A 21,025-nucleotide genomic window follows, 5' to 3' on the forward strand; every position below is an offset into this window, starting at 1 on the left:
CAAAGAAGTTCAGTATTTTATATATTATAATAGGAGCTTGGCGTGGGGGGCGGGGGGATCCCTCAGCCCGACCTGCACCCTCTCCAATCTGGGAGCTCTCAGGGGAGCCCTCTCCAATCCGGGAGTTTCTGTCTGTCTTTGCTATCATATGAGGAATTGTCTGAGACCCCAACCCAGTTTGGTTTGTTGCTCACAGAATAATAGAGGCTTTTTTTTTTGCTTTGCTTCATTGGTGGAGATTTCCTGGAAGTTTTAGGATATCTTCCCTTTAATTTTTCCTAGACCCTCTGATTTTACTTATGTCTCTCACCTTTGCTTTCCCTCCATCCCCCACTGCAACAGTAACTTGCTCCAGGCTCACTTTGCTCTAGTGTCTAGGACCGTGGTCGGCAAACTGCGGCTTGTGAGCCACATGCAGCTCTTTGGCCCCTTGAGTGTGGCTCTTCCACAAAATACCACGGCCTGGGCGAGTCTATTTTGAAGAAGTGGCGTTAGAATAAGTTTAAGTTTAAAAAATTTGGCTCTCAAAAGAAATTTCAATCGTTGTACTGTTGATATTTGGCTCTGTTGACTAATGAGTTTGCTGACCACTGGTCTAGGAGATCCGTTTGCTACCAGAACCACGATTCCCAGCATTCCTGGTGCTCCCCACACTCTGGATTTTCCCTTCTTGCTCTGTCTCTGTCCCAAGGCCTCCCGCTCTGACAAGTCCTCCAAGCTGCCAGCTCTCCCTCTCTGCTCTCCATCTGGCAGCTTGGGGAGCTAAGTTCCCCAAGCCGCTCTGCTCTCTGCCAGCTCTCCGCCTGGCGCCTGTGTATGCAAATTAACCCTCCATCTTTGTTGGGTTAATTTGCATACTCACTCTTGATTGGCTGGTGAGCGTAGCAGAGGTACGGTCAATTTACATGTTTCTCTTTTATTATATAGGATATTCCATAGGCAATACTCGACATATGGGCATTGGATTGCTTCCAATATTTTGTACATACATAGCAATGCACACCCCCTTATAAATACATCTTCGTGGACTGGTAGTATTATTTCTTTAGGATTAATTCCTATAAATAAGATTATCAACTAAAGGATATGCATATATTCCAATTATATTACAAAGAGAATTGATCAGTAGTATATGAAAGAAGAACCATTTCCTCATCTCTGCTTACACTGAGCATTATCATTTACCAATCTTTTCCAACCAATTAAGAAAAACATTTTTAGTGTTATTTTCCAAAAAGATTATCTGTACCATTTTCATAAGTAAAATTAGTAATAACCAAAACACTTTCTTAATTTGTATACAAATGAGTAAAAAGTGTTCAGGTTTAGTCAAGTTTGAATGTTTGTTTTTACTGGATTATAATCCCTTAAAAAAACTACTACGGGAACATGGACATAATCTAAAGTTAGGTATTGGGAAATGCAAAAAATCTTCCACAAGACTAGAAAATGTAATACATGATATGCACAGGGACTGTACATACAGTTGCATGATCTTCAGCATTTAAAAATGATATAGAGAAGATGTGTATATATATACATATATATATATACATACATATATATATATATGTGTGTGTGTGTGTGTGTGTGTGTGTGTGTGTGTGTGTGTGTATATATATCTATATCCACATTCAATGTTTTTAGTATTGTGCTGGCATGGACTCATCTGTATTATCTATAGAGTAACCCATGCCAACTTTAATGTTTTCAATTTCAGAGGCTGGTATAATAATTATTCTCCTATGGTTGCTAAGAGATTGTTCAGCTTTTTCTTTTTCCAAGACTACTACAGCAATTTTGTGTGTAGAGGCAAAAGGATGCCAGGTAAAACGAAAAAACAATTTGGCTGTAGCTCTCTACTAGATCACAATGCTAGATGACAGCTGTGAAGAAAATAAAAACAAAATTTGGTTCTCTCCACCTTTGCTCTTCTTCCTGTAGTAATCCTGAAGCAGAGAAAACTTAGGTGTTGCTCTGCAAGCCTTTTTGAAGGTATGTTTCTCAATAAATAACCAATTAAGTATGAGAAAGTAAATATCACAGTCTATTTATTGCTCAAAAACTTCCTTTTTATATATCACAAATCACAGGTTTCAAAAGGTGTGGCTGAGCCATATCCAACAATAGATGTTTTTAATGATTATACTATTAGTTTACTTTAGAATGATCAAAAAATTTTAAATGTTCTTCGATAACGAAATTTTATATTTTAGTACTGCATATACTGAAAATGCTATCAAAGTTATTTTTGGATTTAAAATTATATACTCAAATTATGCAAACTTGGCACAGAAAACAGAAAAAATTGATTAATAATCCATGAACTTAACAAAACCACTATTAAAATTTGGAGTAGCATCCAGTAGAAATTCATTTCAGACTTGACCATAATTGTCTCCTATTCATTCATTAGATTTCTTAGTTTACATTTGATTAGTTTAAGATAAGAGTAAACACTTGAGTTTTAAATTTTGCATTTGTCTATGAGCTTTGTCTGAAAACATTAACAGCATATATAGTATATTGTTTAAGCAACCTAAATACAGTAATCAGTGATGAAATAATATGAAATATGAGAAATGTACCAATATATAATGCCCAGCAAAAACAGAAAAGGAAAACAAGTCCTCCACCCTAAGTTAATAAGCAGAAAAACTAAACTACCTTCCTAATGAAACTTTAGTTTGACTTAAAAATGGTATTAGATTTTCAGAGATTGTTTATTGTCTGCAAATCTGAGTTAATAGGCAATAGTTACATAGTTCCTGATAATTGTGTAAATCTTTATACAATCCTCTAAATGACAAATCTATTTCTAGAATCTAATCCAAACATCACATTCAGAAATACCAACAAAAATTAATGTAAAAGGCTGTGGAAAATAAATTTTGAATGGAATGTGAATGGTTAAATAATTAGTAGTACTGTTACATGATATAAGGGCTAAAATTCAAAGACTGTGAGGTCAGACCATGTGGGTTCACATTTTATGATTTATGCTACTTAAATTCCAACCACCACCATCCCCAATACAAACAAAAATCCTAACAAAAACTCAATCAAAATGGAAAAGATTGATCCTGATAGTGCTTTTTAAAAAAGTATGTATTTAAATACAACATGCAAGAATTAAAAAAGGCCTAACTAAATAAACCTATCTATTAACTTAGTTTTCAGATATAGAGCCTTATTAAAACAGTACCAGCTTTGAAAATTAGTATACGAACAATTTATATCATCCTAGCCTGTAACAAAATAACTTTAAACAATATAAATCACAAACCTTTTAATCATTTTGGCTCAGGAATGACATTACCCAATTCTAAAGAAGGATAAGTTAGTCAAATACTTCTCAGTAGCAGAAAGAAAAGATATGACAACTTTTCATTTCATACCAATTAGGTATCATCTTTCTACTTGCCCAAAGCATGAAATCTGAGATCTTTTCCTCTTACTACCTCAAGTCTGATCTAAATGTAACAATTATTGCCTCCTCTAGGCTTAAAAACTTAGATAATGAGTTACTCTTTTAAAACCATTTTAGTTATTTTTGCAAATAATGACCAATAAAGTAAACCTGACATAACTACTACCATAAATCAGTCAATTTGTACTCAAAATAATTTCAAAATATTTATGCTGGGCCCATAGGTGAGTTATGAAACAAGATGTACTTTACCCTAATAAAATAGTTAAAAAGCCGATTTTGCCCCACCAGTGTGACTCAGTGGTTGAGCGTTGACCTATGAAACAGGTTCGATTCCTAGTCAGGGCACATGCCCAGATTTCGGGCTCGATTTCCAGTAGGGGGTGTGCAGGAGGGGGCTGATCACTGATTCTCTCTCTCTTTTCCCTTAGAATGTCAAATTAAAAAATGATGACAGCAAACACAACAACAGCCGTCCGATGTAAATAAATCAAAATTACACCTATATTTCTGGCACATCAGCAAAAAAATAAAAATAAATAATAATAATAATACATTTTTGGTGTGCTGAATTTTAGTAATTAGCTTATGTGTATAATGAAATGAAAAAGATTAAAAATTGTTGAGTTAAATGAATTTGAATACTTTATACTTCCAATATCTTATTCCAAAATAAGAATGTCATGCAAAAATTTTGGCATATCATGAAATAATAAGGTAAAATTAAGAGTCTTCTTTGGTAGTTTTAATTCTGGATGTTGATTCTTCTTCACATTTTTCAAATAGGATGTCCAAAAAAATTTACCTCACATATTTACTAGCCTCTCAGTATCTCTCCCTGCTTTTTTTGTATGTGTTATATGTCACTGAGTTGGCTCCAATTCCTGGCGGCCCTATGAAAGAGTGAGTGATATCTAAATCTTTTTTTAATGTGTGTTCTGTCACTGAGTTGGCTCAACTTCTGGCAACCCTATGAATGAATGATGTCTACATCTTGTTGCCCACCTTTTTAAGGTGAACTTTAACCAAATTTACTTTCATCATAGGGAGCAATTCAGAACATATTTCCCCATTTCTAGTCCCATATTTTGATAGAAACCAGAACAAAATGGAACCTTGAAAATGTATTTATTTTGCATTTTATTACTTGTTTCTTATACCTAATTAACTCCAACTCACTGTACTTTTTAAAATAATAATTAACCATCAATAAAATAAACAGATTCAAATATTTAAACACATAAAAACTCTTTATGTACAATAGGGGAACTAGTAATTAAGATATTTCTAATATAAACAAATTACATAAAACAAAACCATTAAAAATTAAACTTGAAAACATATTTAGAACAAAAAACATTATGTAATTTAAGTGGAAAAAACAGATTATAGTATAATAATACAATAATACATATACACTGAGTGGTCAGATTATTGTGATCTCTGAACGAATAATCTGGCCACTCAGTGTATATAAATATATATTACAGGCCTGGTGCATGAATTCTTGCATGGGTGGGGTCCAGCCAGCCTGGCCAGGGGGAGGGGACATGGGCAGTTGGCCAGCCTGCCTGCTGGTTGAACTCCTGGCCGAGGGGACAATTTGCATATTAGCCTTTTATTATATAGGATATACACTGAGTGGCCAGATTATTAGTGTATGTACACATTTATGTGCAGAAAAAAACAACAACCCAAGAGAGTATTATGCTAAGCAAGATAAGCCAGTCAGAGAAAGATTAAGTATCTCATGATCTCATTCATATCTAATTAACAAAATAAACTGATGAATAAAATAGAAACATAAAAGCATGGAACAGACTGACAAATTTCAGTGGGAAGGTGGAGGTGAGGGGTGGGAGAGGAGTGATTGATTAACAGGGGAACTTATCTGCATACATGCATAACCCAGGGACACAGACAATAGAGAGGGTAAAGGCCTGGGAGTGGCGGATACAGGGTGGAGGGGCTCAATGGGGAGGGAGGAGCCCCACAAACAAAGGAGAGATCTGTAATACTTTCAATGATAAAGATAAATTTTTTAGCTTAAAAATAGTATGGTGGTTATCATGGATGATAATAATTTATATGATTGCAAATGTGCATTAAACAATTTTCCATGTCTTTAGCTCACAACTATTTTTACAATGTAAAAACCTGTTACTAATACAAGGTAATTATACAAATCTGGGTTCATTTAGTATTATTCTAAAAATATTAAGTTACTGCAGAAAACTTAAAAAACACTGAGAAGTATTAATAAAAAAAGCCATGTAGCTCTGAATCCCACAATCCAAAAGGAACTAACAGAAATATCTAACATTTTAGCTGAGTAATGATAAACCATAAAACTTTTGTGTTTTTATTACTTAATATAGTGCAAGTTCATAATTGATAAAATTTTAATAGTTGTATAAAAAATATACCTTAATAAATTCAACCACTCTCATTTTCCTAGATAACTTATTTTTATTATCAATCTTCTATACACACACCCTCAAAAATCTGTGTATAAAAATTTTTTGCACATCTCTATTTCCTTAGTACAGACTATTGGAAATTGATGTACTGGATAAACAGGCATGAATGTTCCTATTTTAAAGGCTTTTTAATACAAATTACCAAAATGCTTTCTAGAAAGAATCTAACAATCTACATTTTCTCCAGCAGAGCATTAATCTGTCAATCTCATGGACAGACATTTGGTTAACTAAAATATGTTAACTTAAACTACCTGTTGATTAACAGTGAGATAAAACAGAAGGGTGTCCACATGCTTATTAACAATTTGCAATTCCTTTTCTGTGAATTTTTTATATAAGTACCTTGCCTAATGGGTGGGGTACCTGTGATAGTTAATTTTATGTGTCAACTTGTCTAACCTATGACACCAAGCTATTTGGTCAAACACCAGTCTAAATGTTGTTGTAAAGGTAATTTTCTCATGTGACTAACATTTAAATCAGTAGACTCTGAGGAAAGAAAATTACCCTCCAGAGTTGGTGGGCCTCATTATAAAAACATTTAAAAAAAAAAGGTGAGGTCCACCAAAGAGGAAGGAAGTCTGCCTCAAAACTGCCTTTCCACTCAATACCAAAACATCAACTAGTGACAGAACTTCCAGCATGTCTGCCTATCCTGTGGATTTTGAACTTGATAATCATGAGCCAATTCATTCAAAAGCAAACAAAAAAAAGTGTGTGTGTGTGTGTGTGTATCCAAACCAAAACAACCTTCTCTCTATATATAATATGTACATACATACATATATACATACTATGGATTCTAGCTTCTCTGTTCTTCCTGGCAAATACAGTGTCTTATAAAGTTTCTTAAAAAGTTATGAGTTACTTATTTATTAAGGCTAGTTGTTTCCTCTATTTCAGGGGTGGGGAACCTTTTTTCTGCCAAGGGCTATCTGGATATTGATGACATCATTTGCAGGCCATACAAATTATCAACTTAAAATATTTGGCCAAACATTTAATTAACTCACCCCTAATGCCTTGGCAGGGCCAGACCAAATGATTTCGAGGGCCTTATATGGCCCAGGGGCCGGACATTCCCCACCTCTGCTCTATATCCTTTATGTTTAAAGTTTTCTTTCAAGCCAACTACTTACTTGTAAGTCATCATCTGCTCCTTCAGTTTCATTTTTTAATGCTGGGCATCCTAAGAAAACAGGTAAAAGTTTAATTAAACATAAAATTTTTGTCTTAGATTTTAGTATTATTGACTAATTGATTATGTCATTACAATACTACAGGAGACTGATCAGAGATCATTCTAGGCTGTCTGGCAACCAATCTGATGTAGGCCACTCATACTTGCCCCTTTATTAAAAGAATAGAGAATAAAGTGATTGTTTTCCTCTCCTGCAGGTAAATCCCCAATTACTTACAAAGAGATGTTTTATTGTATGTGAAAAGTGTACTATTCACAGCAAGCCCTGCTCCTGATTTCTCAAACACCTAGGTAAACTATGTGCACCACACTCCTCTGGTGTTATAATGTCCATGTGTGATCTCCTCAATCTTTCTAAATACTCTGATTCAGGAACAGTATTTAGTACCCAGAAGTAGGATTTTAGTTGCTATAGTAAGAAAAATAAATGAGCCCTAATTCACTATAGATAGTCAATGGCCAATTGTTGCTATTGACCGTTATGCATCAATGTCTCTGTAAACATTTTAATTATGTTCAAGAGAGCCTTTAGTTCCAACAAATTCATAAAGAGGGATTTCTCCTAGCAATGAATTCTGAGTTTATACTACCCTTGAGACATAGCTAGCATGGAGATGAGAAATCTGCCCTTTGAAAAGGGTTGCAATAAGTTTTTCCTTATTGTCATAGAAGGCTAATAAGTAAGAGAAATTTAATGAGATAGTTCAAAGTCTATATAATAACTGGTAATAAGGCTAACCAGTATATTTAAAGTAATGTTTACAAATAACAAGATAGACTGAATACAGCAGCAGTCTATTCTACCAGGCTAGGAGTCTGTAAACTTCTCCTTATAAATTGTCTTTTTGAAGATTAAACTCAATCTATTTGACACTAGTGAAAGTGTGTTCTTATGGGGACATAAGTATAGGCTTCAAAGTAATTCAAAACTTAAACATAAATCATATAATTTTTTAACACCCATAGATAATGATTTTCTCTTTCAAGCACTGGTTCTTCAACATTAGCTAAAATAGCAGAATCAACTGGGAAACTGATACTAGAGTACAGTCCCAAACCAATAATGTCAGAAATGTCTGTTAGGTGAGGCAAAAGGGCACCATGCATTTTTATTTTTAAGTTTCTTGTAGTGGTTTGAGAACCACATCTGCTAGAGAATCTGAGGACCCATATTCATTTGTTTTTGTAAATTCATAATATAATCATTCAGCTAGGATAACAATTCCTTATCACATTTGAAATGTCTAGGAACTTAAAAATAAATAAATATATATAATGCCTCAGCTCCACTCCCCAAATAGTTTGATTCAAGTGACCTGGAGTCAGAACTAGTCATTCTATTTCTCAAAAGCCTCCCAGGTAATTCTAACATGCAGCCAACATCAAGAACACGGATATAAAAAGAATTTATGGGCTCTGGTTATAAAAATAAAATAACTGCTATCATTTCATAGAATTTCTTTCTGAACTGGAAATCAAAGATTATTTGCTTAACAAACTCTAATATTTAAAGTAGCTAAATAAATTATTTAACCCCAGTTTCATGCACTATTAATACAGATTTACACTCAGCTTTTCCATGTTCTTGCCTATGGTCTGTTTCATAATTAGTTCATTTCTTCTAATATTCAAAATATACAAATCACAAAGTTGTCTAATACTGATGCTGTTACTTTATACAGAAGCCATTCTATTAATAGACATGATATTCCTTCTTAATTAGAAAAACAAATCAAGTTTTGACTTGTTTGGGGGAAGAAATTAGTTTTAATGTGATTTCTTTGTTTAATTAAGCAGAGGCCAGTTTTACATGTATATACAATCTCCCTCTTTAAAACCTGCAAGCTTGTGCAAGCTTTAGAGTTAATAATTTTAAGAGACTAGAAAGATTACAAAGGGATAGATGGGGTTGTGGTATCTGTCAATGCTCAATAATGAAATCAGGTAAAAAGACAAGGGTTCTGCCCTGACCGGTTTGGCTCAGTGGATAGAGCGTCAGCCGGCGGACTCAAGGGTCCCAGGTTCGATTCCGGTCAAGGGCATGTACCTTGGTTGCGGGCACATCCCCAGTAGGGGGTGTGCAGTAGGCAGCTGATCGATGTTTCTCTCTCATCGATGATTCTAACTCTCTATCCCTCTACCTTCCTCTCTGTAAAAAATCAATAAAATATATATTTTTAAAAAGGGTTCTGACATAGAATAACTGGCGTATACCTATATTTGATTATTAGAAATTTTATCTTTATCATTACCAAAACAAGAATATGACTGATATAACATATGTTATATGACTGATACAACATATATACAAGGATTTTAAAAGTTGTAACTGACTGCTTCCCTCTTCCTCAACCTCTTATTTAATCTGAAACAGACTAAGGAGCCCATTATTTTATCTACTTCACCTACAGTGAGCTTTCAAAGTCTGATCACATATCACAAAAGCTGACTTGCTTAAAGTAACTCTACTTTACTATAGATAACTGATGAACAAATTAAGAAAATAATCAAGAAAACTTACCTTGAGAAATATCCTCTATAGCTCTTCGAATACCTCTATCAAAAGCCCTAGCATCAGCAGGACTTTGAAAGGTAAGGCCAAATTTCTTGTCTTCAATCTTCCAGTGGTGAAATGTTGGAGTGACCTTATTGTAAATGAGGTCTTTTTTAAGCATACATTCCAAAACCACCTGTCAAAAGTTAAATGCCAAAAATTACTATGTGTCAAATGCATCTAATGTAATGCTTAAATACAAACTGAAGTAAGAAAAGAGCTATTATATTTTAGTGATTATTTCAGCCCTATATTAATACAGAGGTCTTGCTACTTAATCTACTTCACAAAGTTATTCGATACAGAAATTAAGATGGGACTAAAGAGGATTTTAGGAAGATGGCAAAGAACCAGGAATCTGTCCTCCTACCTAAACAACTGCACTGGCAGAATCTGTCTGATATAACTATGTTGGAAGTCTGGAGTCTGTTGAAAGCTTGCAACTTCCAGGGGAATGCATGGGCAGTAAATTGTGGTTAATTTCTGGGAGTTGTGGGAGTGGTTCCTGGAGCAGCAAGTACACAAATCTTGGGAGCCAGGGTAGATAAAAAGAATCCTGTCCTACAACTACCAGATATTTGTGCTCTTATCACTGACTGCTGCTTCTGATCACAGAGGTAAAGACAAAGAGGGCAGCCATTGATGTACCTTCCCTCATTGCTGCAAGTCATTTCTCATCAGAATGAAGTGACTCTCCAGGGTATTTAAAGGGCTAGCACCCTATTTTAGCTGCCATTTTTTTACTTTTCTCATTTTGAGAGCCAGACATTAAATGCAAAAACAACAACATATATGGGGAAAATTAGAAAGTGACTATGCATACCCAGGGAAAGACTCAGAAAAGACATAAGAAGACATTAAGTTCATCTTATTCTGATCCTTGGCACAGAGACAAATAATAATAATAATGTAGTAACAAAAACAGAAAACCACGGGGAAATGAGATAATCTGATTTCCAGAGTTACCACATTATTAGATTCAAATGCCCAGTGTTGAACCAGAATAATCCCAATGCATAAAAAGAAACAGTACAGTAAGGCTGGCTAAAAAAAAAAAGGGGGGGGGGGTTTAATAGAAACTGTTCCTGAAAAAGATCCAATAGCAGATCTACTAAACAAAGGCTTTTTAAAAACTGTCTTAAAAGTACAAATTGAGGCCAAGAGAGACCCTCTTCTCACAATTCAATTGCTCACAGCTGTGGCATGAGCTCTCTGTCCATGTCAAGGTTGAAGTCTTGTGATGACTGGTGCCATGGATCTGTCTCTCACCCAGTGGGGCGAACTGAGCCCTCCCTGGAGAAGAAAGCCGGGTTCCACAAGATATGTGATCAGTGCTGGGGCCCCACCAGCAGGCGAGGTGATCCCAAGGCAGGTGCTGGGCATGGAGGCCATGGGGGCATAAATTACCAAGGAGACAAAACTGAATCTCACATCACCCTGCTTGGCCCTGGAGGATGGCTGGTTAGCAAGAGACGGGTAAGATGCCTCAAGGGAGGAACAACCTAAGACAGGCACAGTCGCAGAGGGGCCATCAGGAGAGAATTTGGGGATCAACAGAGGTGGGGCACGGACCCTCACCCCCCCAACATTGCAGAGGCCTGAACCCTAGCCCCTTCTAAGGGAGGTCTCCTGCCCCCATGGCTGCTTCGTGCTTCCCATGCCCAGCCCAGATGAGGACCCAGGTGACCGACAGAGACTTGGTCGACAGCAGATGCCCTCTCACTCCAACAAGAATTGTTTGAGTTGTCTTGTACCCATGGTGTGGGGAAGTGGGTTTACGATATCTAAATCCAGCCTACCACCAGGAATGCTCAGGACCTACTCAAGGAGGTAAATAATCTTTTCCACTAATATTTACAGGGTAAAATAAGATTGTTGTCAGAGTAATAAATTTGACAGTAAAATAGTAGTCAAGTTTTCAGGCAAATTTAAATTGGCTAGTTGAAACAAGCGAATATTCTAGAAAAATTAATTGTACTGGACAAAAAGGTGTTCCTAAAGTATTAACTAAAATTTTTATTGGTAGTTCATCTCATGATAAAATTGTGCACCATGTAATGAACCTAAAACAGTAATATTATAGTGCAAAAAATTAAAATTTAAAAGCCATCAAGACTACATTATAAAATTTTCAAAAGCATCCTAATATTTAAATCAAAAGGGGGGGGGGTAGTAGAAGAATATCATGTAAGGAAAAATATCCTGTAAGTAATTACATCTAGAAAATTAATACTTTAGAGAATTAATTGTAAGGCTAAAAGCAAGACACCCATGAAAAACACACAAAGTGTCAAAACAAGCCAGAGGAAAATCATTTGGGCAAAAAAATGAAATAGGATCCCAAGTCAAATTTATAGAAAATATTCCTTTATTAACTTTTGGTAGAGAATATGTTTGTATATTTTCAGAAAACAACTCCGAGACCATGTGGATTCCAGCAACAGAGAGGAATCGACAGGACTACTCCAGCCATCAAGACAGAAGAGAGCAGTCCAGAGATGGAAGACGCTGACGTTGCCTTGCCATACTAGCAGTTAACAGCTGTGCGTCACTACAGGTTGCCCAGGACCAAACCAGAGAGGGTCAGACCAGCATTACCACCATTTGTCCACCATCCAGAACTAAAATGTCATGGCTGACATGTACACATAAGGAACTGTGTGACATTGAAATTGGGTCTCAAAAGAACTGTTGGCCCAGAAAGAAACTCACTACAGACTGATTCATTTGCCTGTCAGAATAACCATTATTGCTTGTCTCATTTTCGGTTCTTATAAGTGTATTTCTAATAGCACATGATCTCACTCATCTAGGGGAAATAATGAACAACATAGACTGATAAACAAGAACAGACCCATAAACAAGGAGGCATGGATCAGACTGTCGGGCCTCAGAGGGAGGGTAGGGGAGGGTGGGGGTAAAGGGGAGAGATCAACCAAAGGACTTGTGTGCATGCATATGAGCCTAACCAGCGGTTAAGGACAACAGGGGGGTGGGGGCATGTGTGGGGAGGGGTGTGGGCTGGGAATGGGGGGATGAGGACAAACATGTGATACCTTAATCAATAAAGAAATTTTTTAAAAAAGTACAAATTGACAGTTACAAAATAGTCACAGGGATGTAAAGTACAGAATAGGGAATACAGTCAATATTGTAATAACTATGTATGGCATCAGGTGGGTACTAAACTTGGGGGGGGGGGTTCAATTCGTAAGTTATATAAGTGTCTAACCACTAAGTTGGGCAACTGAAACTAATATAATATTGAATGTCAGCTTTAAATATTTTAAAGAATTTTAACTGTCTTAAAGATGCTCTAAGAACGAAATGAAGATATGGAGGAAATCAAGAAAATGTTGTTTGAACAAAATAGGAGTATCAATAAAGACATAAAAAAAACCTAAAAAGTAACCAAAATGAAATTCTGGAGCTGAAAAGTACAATAACTACAGTGAAAAACTCACTAGGTGAAAGAAGCAGAGAAAATACTTGTAGAAACAATGGTTGAAAACTCCCCAAATTTGATAAAAAGACATGAATATAAACATGCAATAAGCTAAACACATTCCAAATGAGATGAACTCAAAGGCATTCACACAGAAAACCCTGAAGGCAGAAAGAGAAGTGAATTATTACATAAAAGGGTCCTAAATAAGGATACCCAATGACTTCTCTTCAGAAACTTTGGAGACCAAAAGATAATGGGCAGCATAGAGTGTCACAGCCTGCAGACTGAAGGATCCCAGGTTAGATTCTGGTCAAGGGCACATGCCCGGGGTTGTGGGCTCAATCCCCAGTAGGGGGCATGCAGGAGGCAGCCAATCAGTAATTCTTTCTCATCACTGATGTTTCTATCTCTCTATCTCTCTCCCTTCCTCTCTGAAACCAATAAAAACATGTTTTAAAAAAAGGTAATGAGCAGCATAATATATTCAAAGTGCTAAATGAAAAAAAAAACAACAACACCTGTCAATCAAGAACCCTATACCTGGGAAACTGAAATTCAAAAGAGAAGGAAAATAAACAAAAGATGAGAGAGTTTGCTGCCACTAGGAGTGCCCTAAAAAAAAAAATGGTCAAGGAATTCAGTCTGACAAGGTGAGATGACTGTAGACAATAACTTGAAGCTACATAAAGAAATAAAGACCTCAAAAAGATAAATACATGGGCAATCATAATAGCAGTGTCTACATATATAAAACCCTAATGTGCAAATAGACCAAACAGCAGAACAACCGAATAATCGGTTGCTATGACGTGCGCTGACCACCAGGGGTGCACATGGAACATGGCGGGCATTGGCAGCAGGTGGCAGAGCACGGAACATGGTGGGCATCAGCCATGGCGGGATGGTGGAACAGGTGAGCGAGGGTGCCAGACCAAGGCGGGGCACCGGTCGCTGTCATCGGGGCAAGCCTCTGGTGGTTACTGAAAATTCTTTGCTCCTGTGTGCCACCAGCAGGTGTGAGTGGGGCAGGCACCATCAGCGCGTGGGAGTGGTGGCGGCAGGAGCGGGGCTGCCGGCAGACAGGACGGGGGCCGTGGCAGAAGGGGCCAGGCGGGGACACAGAAGATGGGCCGAGACCCACCCCTGTGCCCACCTTAGCCTTGCGGCCCACAGTTCTTTCAAGGTGCACAAATTTGTGCACTGGGTCCCTAGTTATTATAATAATGGTTTGTAACTGTGATTTTTGTTTCTGTACAATTTAAGAGACTAATACATTTTTTAAAAATTACTAATGTAAAAGCTATTTATTAGTGTAACTTTAGTTTGTGACCCTAAATATTGTTTTCTAAAAATTTAAGAGACTAATGCATTTCAAAGAATTAGTTTATGTTTCTGGGCACACAATGTTTAAATATATAATTTTGTGACATTAACAACTAAAAGGGGTGGGGATGCAGCTATAAAGAAGTAGTTTTTTTATGTTATTAAAGTTAAACTAGTATAAATTCAATTAGAGTGTTATAACTTTAAAATGTCAATGTAATCTCCATTATAACTACAAAGAAAATAACTATAGAATATAAACAAAAGGAAATGAGAAAGGAATTTAAACATTTCTCTACAATCGACTAAACACAAAAGGAGATATGAACGCAGGAAATGAGGAATAAAAAAAGCTATAAGGCATATAGAAAACAAATAACTCAATAACATAAGTCCATCCTTATTAGTAATTACTTTAAATATAAGTGGATTAAACTTTTCTAACCAAATAACAAAGATCAGCAGAATGGATAAATGCATATGACCCAACTACTTTATATGCTGCTAATAATGGACTTGCCATGATCCAGACATGAGCAGGTTTAAAATGAAAGATAGAAACAGATATTTCATGCAAATAAAAAAATAACCAAATGAGAGATCGGATGGCTTTACTAATATCAAACAGACCAAATATACTCTAAATATAAAAAGTTACAAGATGGGGCGTTGGGGGTAATGGAGTGGAGGAGGTCAATGAGGGAGAAGAGGGACATCTATAATACTTTCAACAATAAAGATCATTTTTTTGAAAAGGTTATAAGAGACAAAGAAGAATATATTAATAAAAGGTTCAAGAGAGCAAGAGGATAAAACAAACATTTATGCATCTACTATCATATCATCAAAACAACTGAAGCAAACATTGGCATAATTGAAGGGAGATACAGAGAGTTCTAAGATAACAACTTGGAACTGAAATACCTTATTCACAGTAAACAACAGAACAACCAGATAGAAGTAAGGAAATTGAGGACTTAGGACAATAAACCAACTAAACCTAACAGACATATAATGAATACTCTATCCAATAACATTGTACAGATTCTTCTGAATTGCACATGGATAATTTTTCAGGACAGACCATATGTCAGGCCACAAATTGAATCTCAATATAACAGTAAGTATCTTCTCTGACCACAATGGGATGAATTTAGAAATCAATAACAAAAGGAAAACTGGAAAATTCACAACTGAACTATTTAACTTTGGAAACTAAATGACACACTTTTAAACAACCAACTGACCAAGAAGAAATCACATGGGAAATTAGAAACATTTATAGAATGTAAACAAAAACACAGCATACCAAAACATATGGGATGGAGCAAAAGCTGTGCTAAGGGGGAAATATCTATAATAATAAAAGCATAATATGCAAATCAACCGAACGACCGAATAGCAGAACGACCGTCCAGACAACCTTCTAGACGACCACGCTATGACACGTACTGGTGCCAGGCCTGCCAAGGTGGGTGCAATGCAATTGGTTGGGGGGCCCCGCCATAGCTGCACAATTGCCCCGCAGAGGGAGGCCCAGGCCATTGGCCAGCGGGGCAATCAATGGCAGGGGGAGCTCCGTGATCGCCCTAAAGAGGGAGGCCCAGGCCACACTCTGCATGGTGATCGATCACGGAACCCTGGCTGGGTGAGTGGAGCCTCCCTCTGCTGGGTGATCAATTGCGGAGCAGAGGCCCAGGCCACCGGGCCCAGGCTACCTGGCCAGCAGTGCTGCAGCAGGTGGGTGGGGACTCCCTTTGTGCGGTGATCGATCTGGGGGCCCGCAATCGATCGCCCACAGAGAGAGGTCCAGGCCACTGGCTAGTGATGCTGTGGTGAGTGTGTGGGGCTGGCCAGCGATTGCTCCGCAGGAGGAGGCCCAGGCCAGCCAAGTGATTGCACCCCATGCCTGTCGCCCACAGAGGGAGGTGACCGATGGCAGGGGGGGGGGGGGGGGGGCAGCACCACACAGATGGCAAGCAGTGGCAGCAGCGGGGACAGGTTCAGCTACCAGCAGTCGGGGAAGAAAAGCCCCGATAAGCCCTGATCGCTGGCCAGGCCTAGGGACCCTACCCAAGGCGTCCCAGATTGTGAGAGGGGACAGGAGGGGCTGAGGGACATCCCCCCCCCCCCTGTGCACAAATTTCATGCACTGAGCCTCTAGTATAGCTATAAACACTTACCTTTAAAAAAAAAAAAGGTATCTCAAATAAAAAACCTAACTTTACAACTTAACTAGGGGAAAAAAAACACACACCTAAACCCAAACCTCACAGATAAAAAGGAAATAATAAAGATAGCAGAGATAAAATAGAGGATAGAAAAATAGAGAAAAATCAATGAAACCAAAAGTTGGTTCTACAAAAAGATAAAATTGGCAAACCTTTAGCTAGATGAACTAAGAAAAGATGCAAATTATAAAAATCAGAAATAAAAATTCATACATTACTACTGATTCTACAGAAATAAAAAGGAGTATAACAGTACTATTAGCAACTGTATGACAATAAATTGCATAACCTAGAAGAAATGGACAAATTACTAGAAATAAAACAGACCAAGTCTAAGTCAGAAATAAATTTAAAAATCTCAAAAGAACTATAACTACTAAAGAGATGTCACCAGTAATCAAAATCCTCTCAATAAAGGAAAACCCTGAAACTGATGGCTTCAGTGGTAAATTATATGAAACATTTAAAGAACTAATACCAATACTCACAAACTTTTCCAAATATTTGAAGAGGAGCGAACACTTCCTACATCATTCTGTATATCATTTTGGTATCAGCATTATCCTGATACCAAAGCTAGACAAGGTCACTACAAAAAAACTGTACTCAAATATCCTTTATGAACATGGATGCAAAAATCCTCAATGAATACTAGAAAGCCAGTTTCAGCAGCATATTAGAAGGACTACATACATTAGGACCAAATGGAATACATTCCTTGAATATAAGGATTATTCAACACATGAAAAGTAATGAATGTAATATGCCACATGGACAGGATGAATGAAAAAAAACCACACACATGATCATCTCAACTAATGCAGAAAAGGCACTGGACAAAATAAAACATCTTTTCATAATAAAAACACTCAACAAATTAGGACTAGAAGGAAAATATCTCAACACATTTAACAACAATAGGGGAAAGGACAGTTTTTTCAACAAATGGTACTAGGAAAACTGGATATTCACATGCAAAGAAATGAAGTTGGATTCTCACCTAAACCATATACAAAAATTAACTCAAAAGGATCAAGGACCTAAATAAGAACAAAAACAATAAAACTCTTAGAAGAATGCATAGGACAAATGCTTCAGAACATTGGATTTGGCAATAATTTCTTGGATATGATACCAAAGGCACAAGGAGCAAAAGAAAAAATAATGGAATACTACTGTTTACTCCTTCCCAACTCCTCATGCAGTGGTGTCATATTGAATGAAGTCAGCCATGGTGGGAGTATGTAAATGTTATAAATCACTACCTTTTTCTCCCCCTGGAGAGCTGATTGTTAAACCTTCACCAACTTATCACTGAATATATGGATTTTTTAATAATAAGTTTTGTTAATTCTGAAAGAATCAAGAGGTGACTAAATTCTGCCTTGCCTGATAGAAGCAACATAATGAAACTGCCTCAAGAGTTTTGTTTCCTGTACTTTAATGACTCTACTTGTACAATAAAAGAAAGGCTTTTACTTATTAGCACTTTGCTTATGCAGGGCTTTTATTTATTAGCACTTTGTTTCAGCATTTTGTAGAGATTTACTAAGGATTATTACAACGTTTTTACTGTGTTCATAAAAAGTAAGAAAAGCAATATGTATTTTAGAAAACAATGTTAAATTGAAATTGTTTTAAAAGAACATAAAAAAGTGAGCTTGGTCTTATAATTAGTACATAAAGATATCACTAAATTAATTTTTAATACTTGAAAATATTGCTGAATTAACCCTTCTCTTAAAAAGTTATTTTCCAACTATTCTCTTTCAGTAAGAAAAAATTGCAACATGATTTACACTCATCTCTACCACTTTTTTACAAAAGGCACCTATTTTTTAGAGGCTCCCAAAACACATAAGAGTTTTAAAATACACTGAAGAAAGCCCTGACTGGTGTGGCTCAGTTGGGTGGGCGTAGTTCTGTGAACCAAAAGACCGTGGGCTCAGTCCCTGGTAGGGGAAGTGCTGGAGGCAACCAACTGATGTTTCTCTCTCACATCAATGTTTCCTTCCCTCCCTCTCCCCTGGCCCCTCTCTAAAAATCAATTTTTAAAAAATTTAAAATACACTGAGGAAGGATAATTAACTAGCTCTATGACTCATACAAATACCTATGCAAGAATGTGTTCCTCCTAAAAGTCATGTAAATATTAAGATTACATGCCATACAATATGCATCTAATTATAAACTAGATGTAAATTTATATTATTAACTTTTATCTATAAAATGATATTAGGAAATAAAAATATTTTATTTTTCATATTATATATTTAGGAAAAGCTACTATGGTAGTAACCATTCAGAATGTAGGAACAGGCAGCGAGATGAAAGAAAAAAAGCAGTTAATCTACTTGCACAACTAGCCATCGTTCTTTGTACATAATTTTAAAAATAACTCCCTAAAGCATTCTGCATCACTCAATTTATACATAATCTCAAAACCTCCCTATCCAAAGTATAACAATTTCTCATCTAAGTCACACAATATATTAGAACATTGTTTTGCTTCTGACTTTAAGTAGCATTAAAAAATAAACTCACTCTTGCCCTGACTGGTGTGCTCTATGGTTAGAGCTTCGGCCTGCACACCAAAGGGTCACAGGTTCAATTCTTGGCCCAAATCGGGGTGCATGCAGGAGGCAACCAATCACTGTGTTCGGTCACATTGATGTTTCTCTCTCTTTCTCTCCCTCCCTCTCTTCCTCCACTCTCTAAAAAAAAAATCAGTGGGAAAAATATCCTCAGGTAAGGATTAACAAACAAACAAATAAAAAAATTTACTCTCATCACATTAAGGACAAGGATAACTGTCCACCTCAAATTAATAAAAGACATTAAAGTTGTATTTTAAAAGGTAGGTAGAGCTTCTTTTCCAAGGAAACGCCAAATGGCAGATGACATTGGTGCTACAGGAGGGCCTGGAGGACCCGGGGGCCCTGGAATAGGAGGTGGCAGCGGCATCCAGGGCCGAGGCCACAGAGCTGGTGGTGACAAAGCCGAGGACAAGGAGTAGATCCCTGTCACCAAGCTGGGCCGCCTGGTCAAGGATATGAAGATCAAGTTCCTGGAGGAGATCTATCCATTCTCCTTGCCAATCAAGGAATCTGAGATCACTGACTTTTTCTTGGGGGCATCCCTAAAGGATGAGGTCTTGAAGATTATGCCCATGCAAAAGCAGACATGTGCTGCAGGCCAGAGGACCGGGTTGAAGGCATTTGTCGCCATTGGGGACTACAATGGATATGTTGGTCTGGGTGTAGCCACTGCCATCCATGGAGCCATTATCCTGGCCAAGCTCTTTATTGTCCCTGTGCAGCGAGGCTACTGGGGAAACAAGGCAAGCCCCACACCGTTCCGTGCAAGATGACTGGCTGCTGTGGCTCTGTCCTGGTGGGCCTCATCCCTGCCCCCAGGGGTACTAGCATTGTCTTGGCCTCTGTGCCTAAGAAGTTGCTGATGATGGCTGGTATTGACCACTGCTATACCTCAGCCAGGGGCTGCACTGCCACCCTGGGCAACTATGCCAAGGCCAACTTTGATGCCATCTCAAGACCTACAGCTGTCTCACCCCAGATCTCTGGAAAGAGACGGTGTTCACCAAGTCTCCCCATCAGGAATTCATTGACCATCTTGTAAAGACCCACACCAGAGTTTCTGTACAGAGGACCCAGGCTCCAGCTGTGGCCACAACATAATTTTATACAAGAAAAATAAAGTGAATTAAGCCTGCTTAAAAAAAAAATAGGTAAAATAATGCCTCAAAAGACTTTTACCTACCATGTAATTAATACTAAGTTTGCATTCCTGAAAAACAAAAAGTTTTAAGGGCTGCAAAGATTCTTAAAAATTAGTGAATTCTGCTGCCTCCCTCCTTCTGTTGCCCCTAAACTATATCGGAACAATGTGCTTTGACTTTAGTCCATTGGAGTTTTCACTATATTAATTATGTATATTAAGGTAACAGTAATATTGATAATAATAGGCATACAGAAAGCAGAGCTCAATGTTTACCATATTCATATCTAATAATAGACAAATATGTAAATTGACCGCACCTTCGCTACACCTAAGCCACGCCCACCAGCCAAGCCACGCCCACCAACCAATCAGGACGAGTATGCAAATTACCCCAACAAAGATGGCGGCTAATTTACATATCAAGACAGCGTCGAAAGAAGCCAAGAGCTGCAGAAGGGAGTAAAGCTTCGAAGAAGCAAGCAAGCCGGCGGGGGGGGGGGGAGGAGAAGGGAGGAGCGAAGTCAGGGTCCGGGGTGAAGGGAAAAGCAGGCAGGCTGGTGGAGAAGGCGGGGCGGGTGACAAGGGCGGAACGGAGGTGGGGCTGGGGGCGAAGG

At 37.5% G+C, this 21,025-nt stretch overlaps 1 protein-coding gene and 1 pseudogene across 1 annotated transcript in view; one reads left to right on the forward strand and one right to left on the reverse strand.

Moving 5' to 3' along the window:
• Nucleotides 1–21,025, reverse strand: part of SPRED1 (sprouty related EVH1 domain containing 1) — a 125,217-nt gene that overhangs the window by 24,187 nt on the left and 80,005 nt on the right. Inside the window, exons 3-4 of the mRNA XM_054716371.1 lie at nt 9,636–9,804; nt 7,053–7,102 (exon numbers count right to left, since the gene is read on the reverse strand). Coding sequence (XP_054572346.1) covers nt 7,053–7,102; nt 9,636–9,804 — 219 coding nt within the window. The remainder of the gene's footprint in view (nt 1–7,052; nt 7,103–9,635; nt 9,805–21,025) is intronic.
• LOC103287469 (40S ribosomal protein S2-like) lies at nt 19,543–20,368 on the forward strand (annotated as a pseudogene).

Source organism: Eptesicus fuscus, chromosome 5, assembly GCF_027574615.1.
Source record: "Eptesicus fuscus isolate TK198812 chromosome 5, DD_ASM_mEF_20220401, whole genome shotgun sequence".
In the NCBI taxonomy this organism is placed as follows: domain Eukaryota; kingdom Metazoa; phylum Chordata; class Mammalia; order Chiroptera; family Vespertilionidae; genus Eptesicus; species Eptesicus fuscus.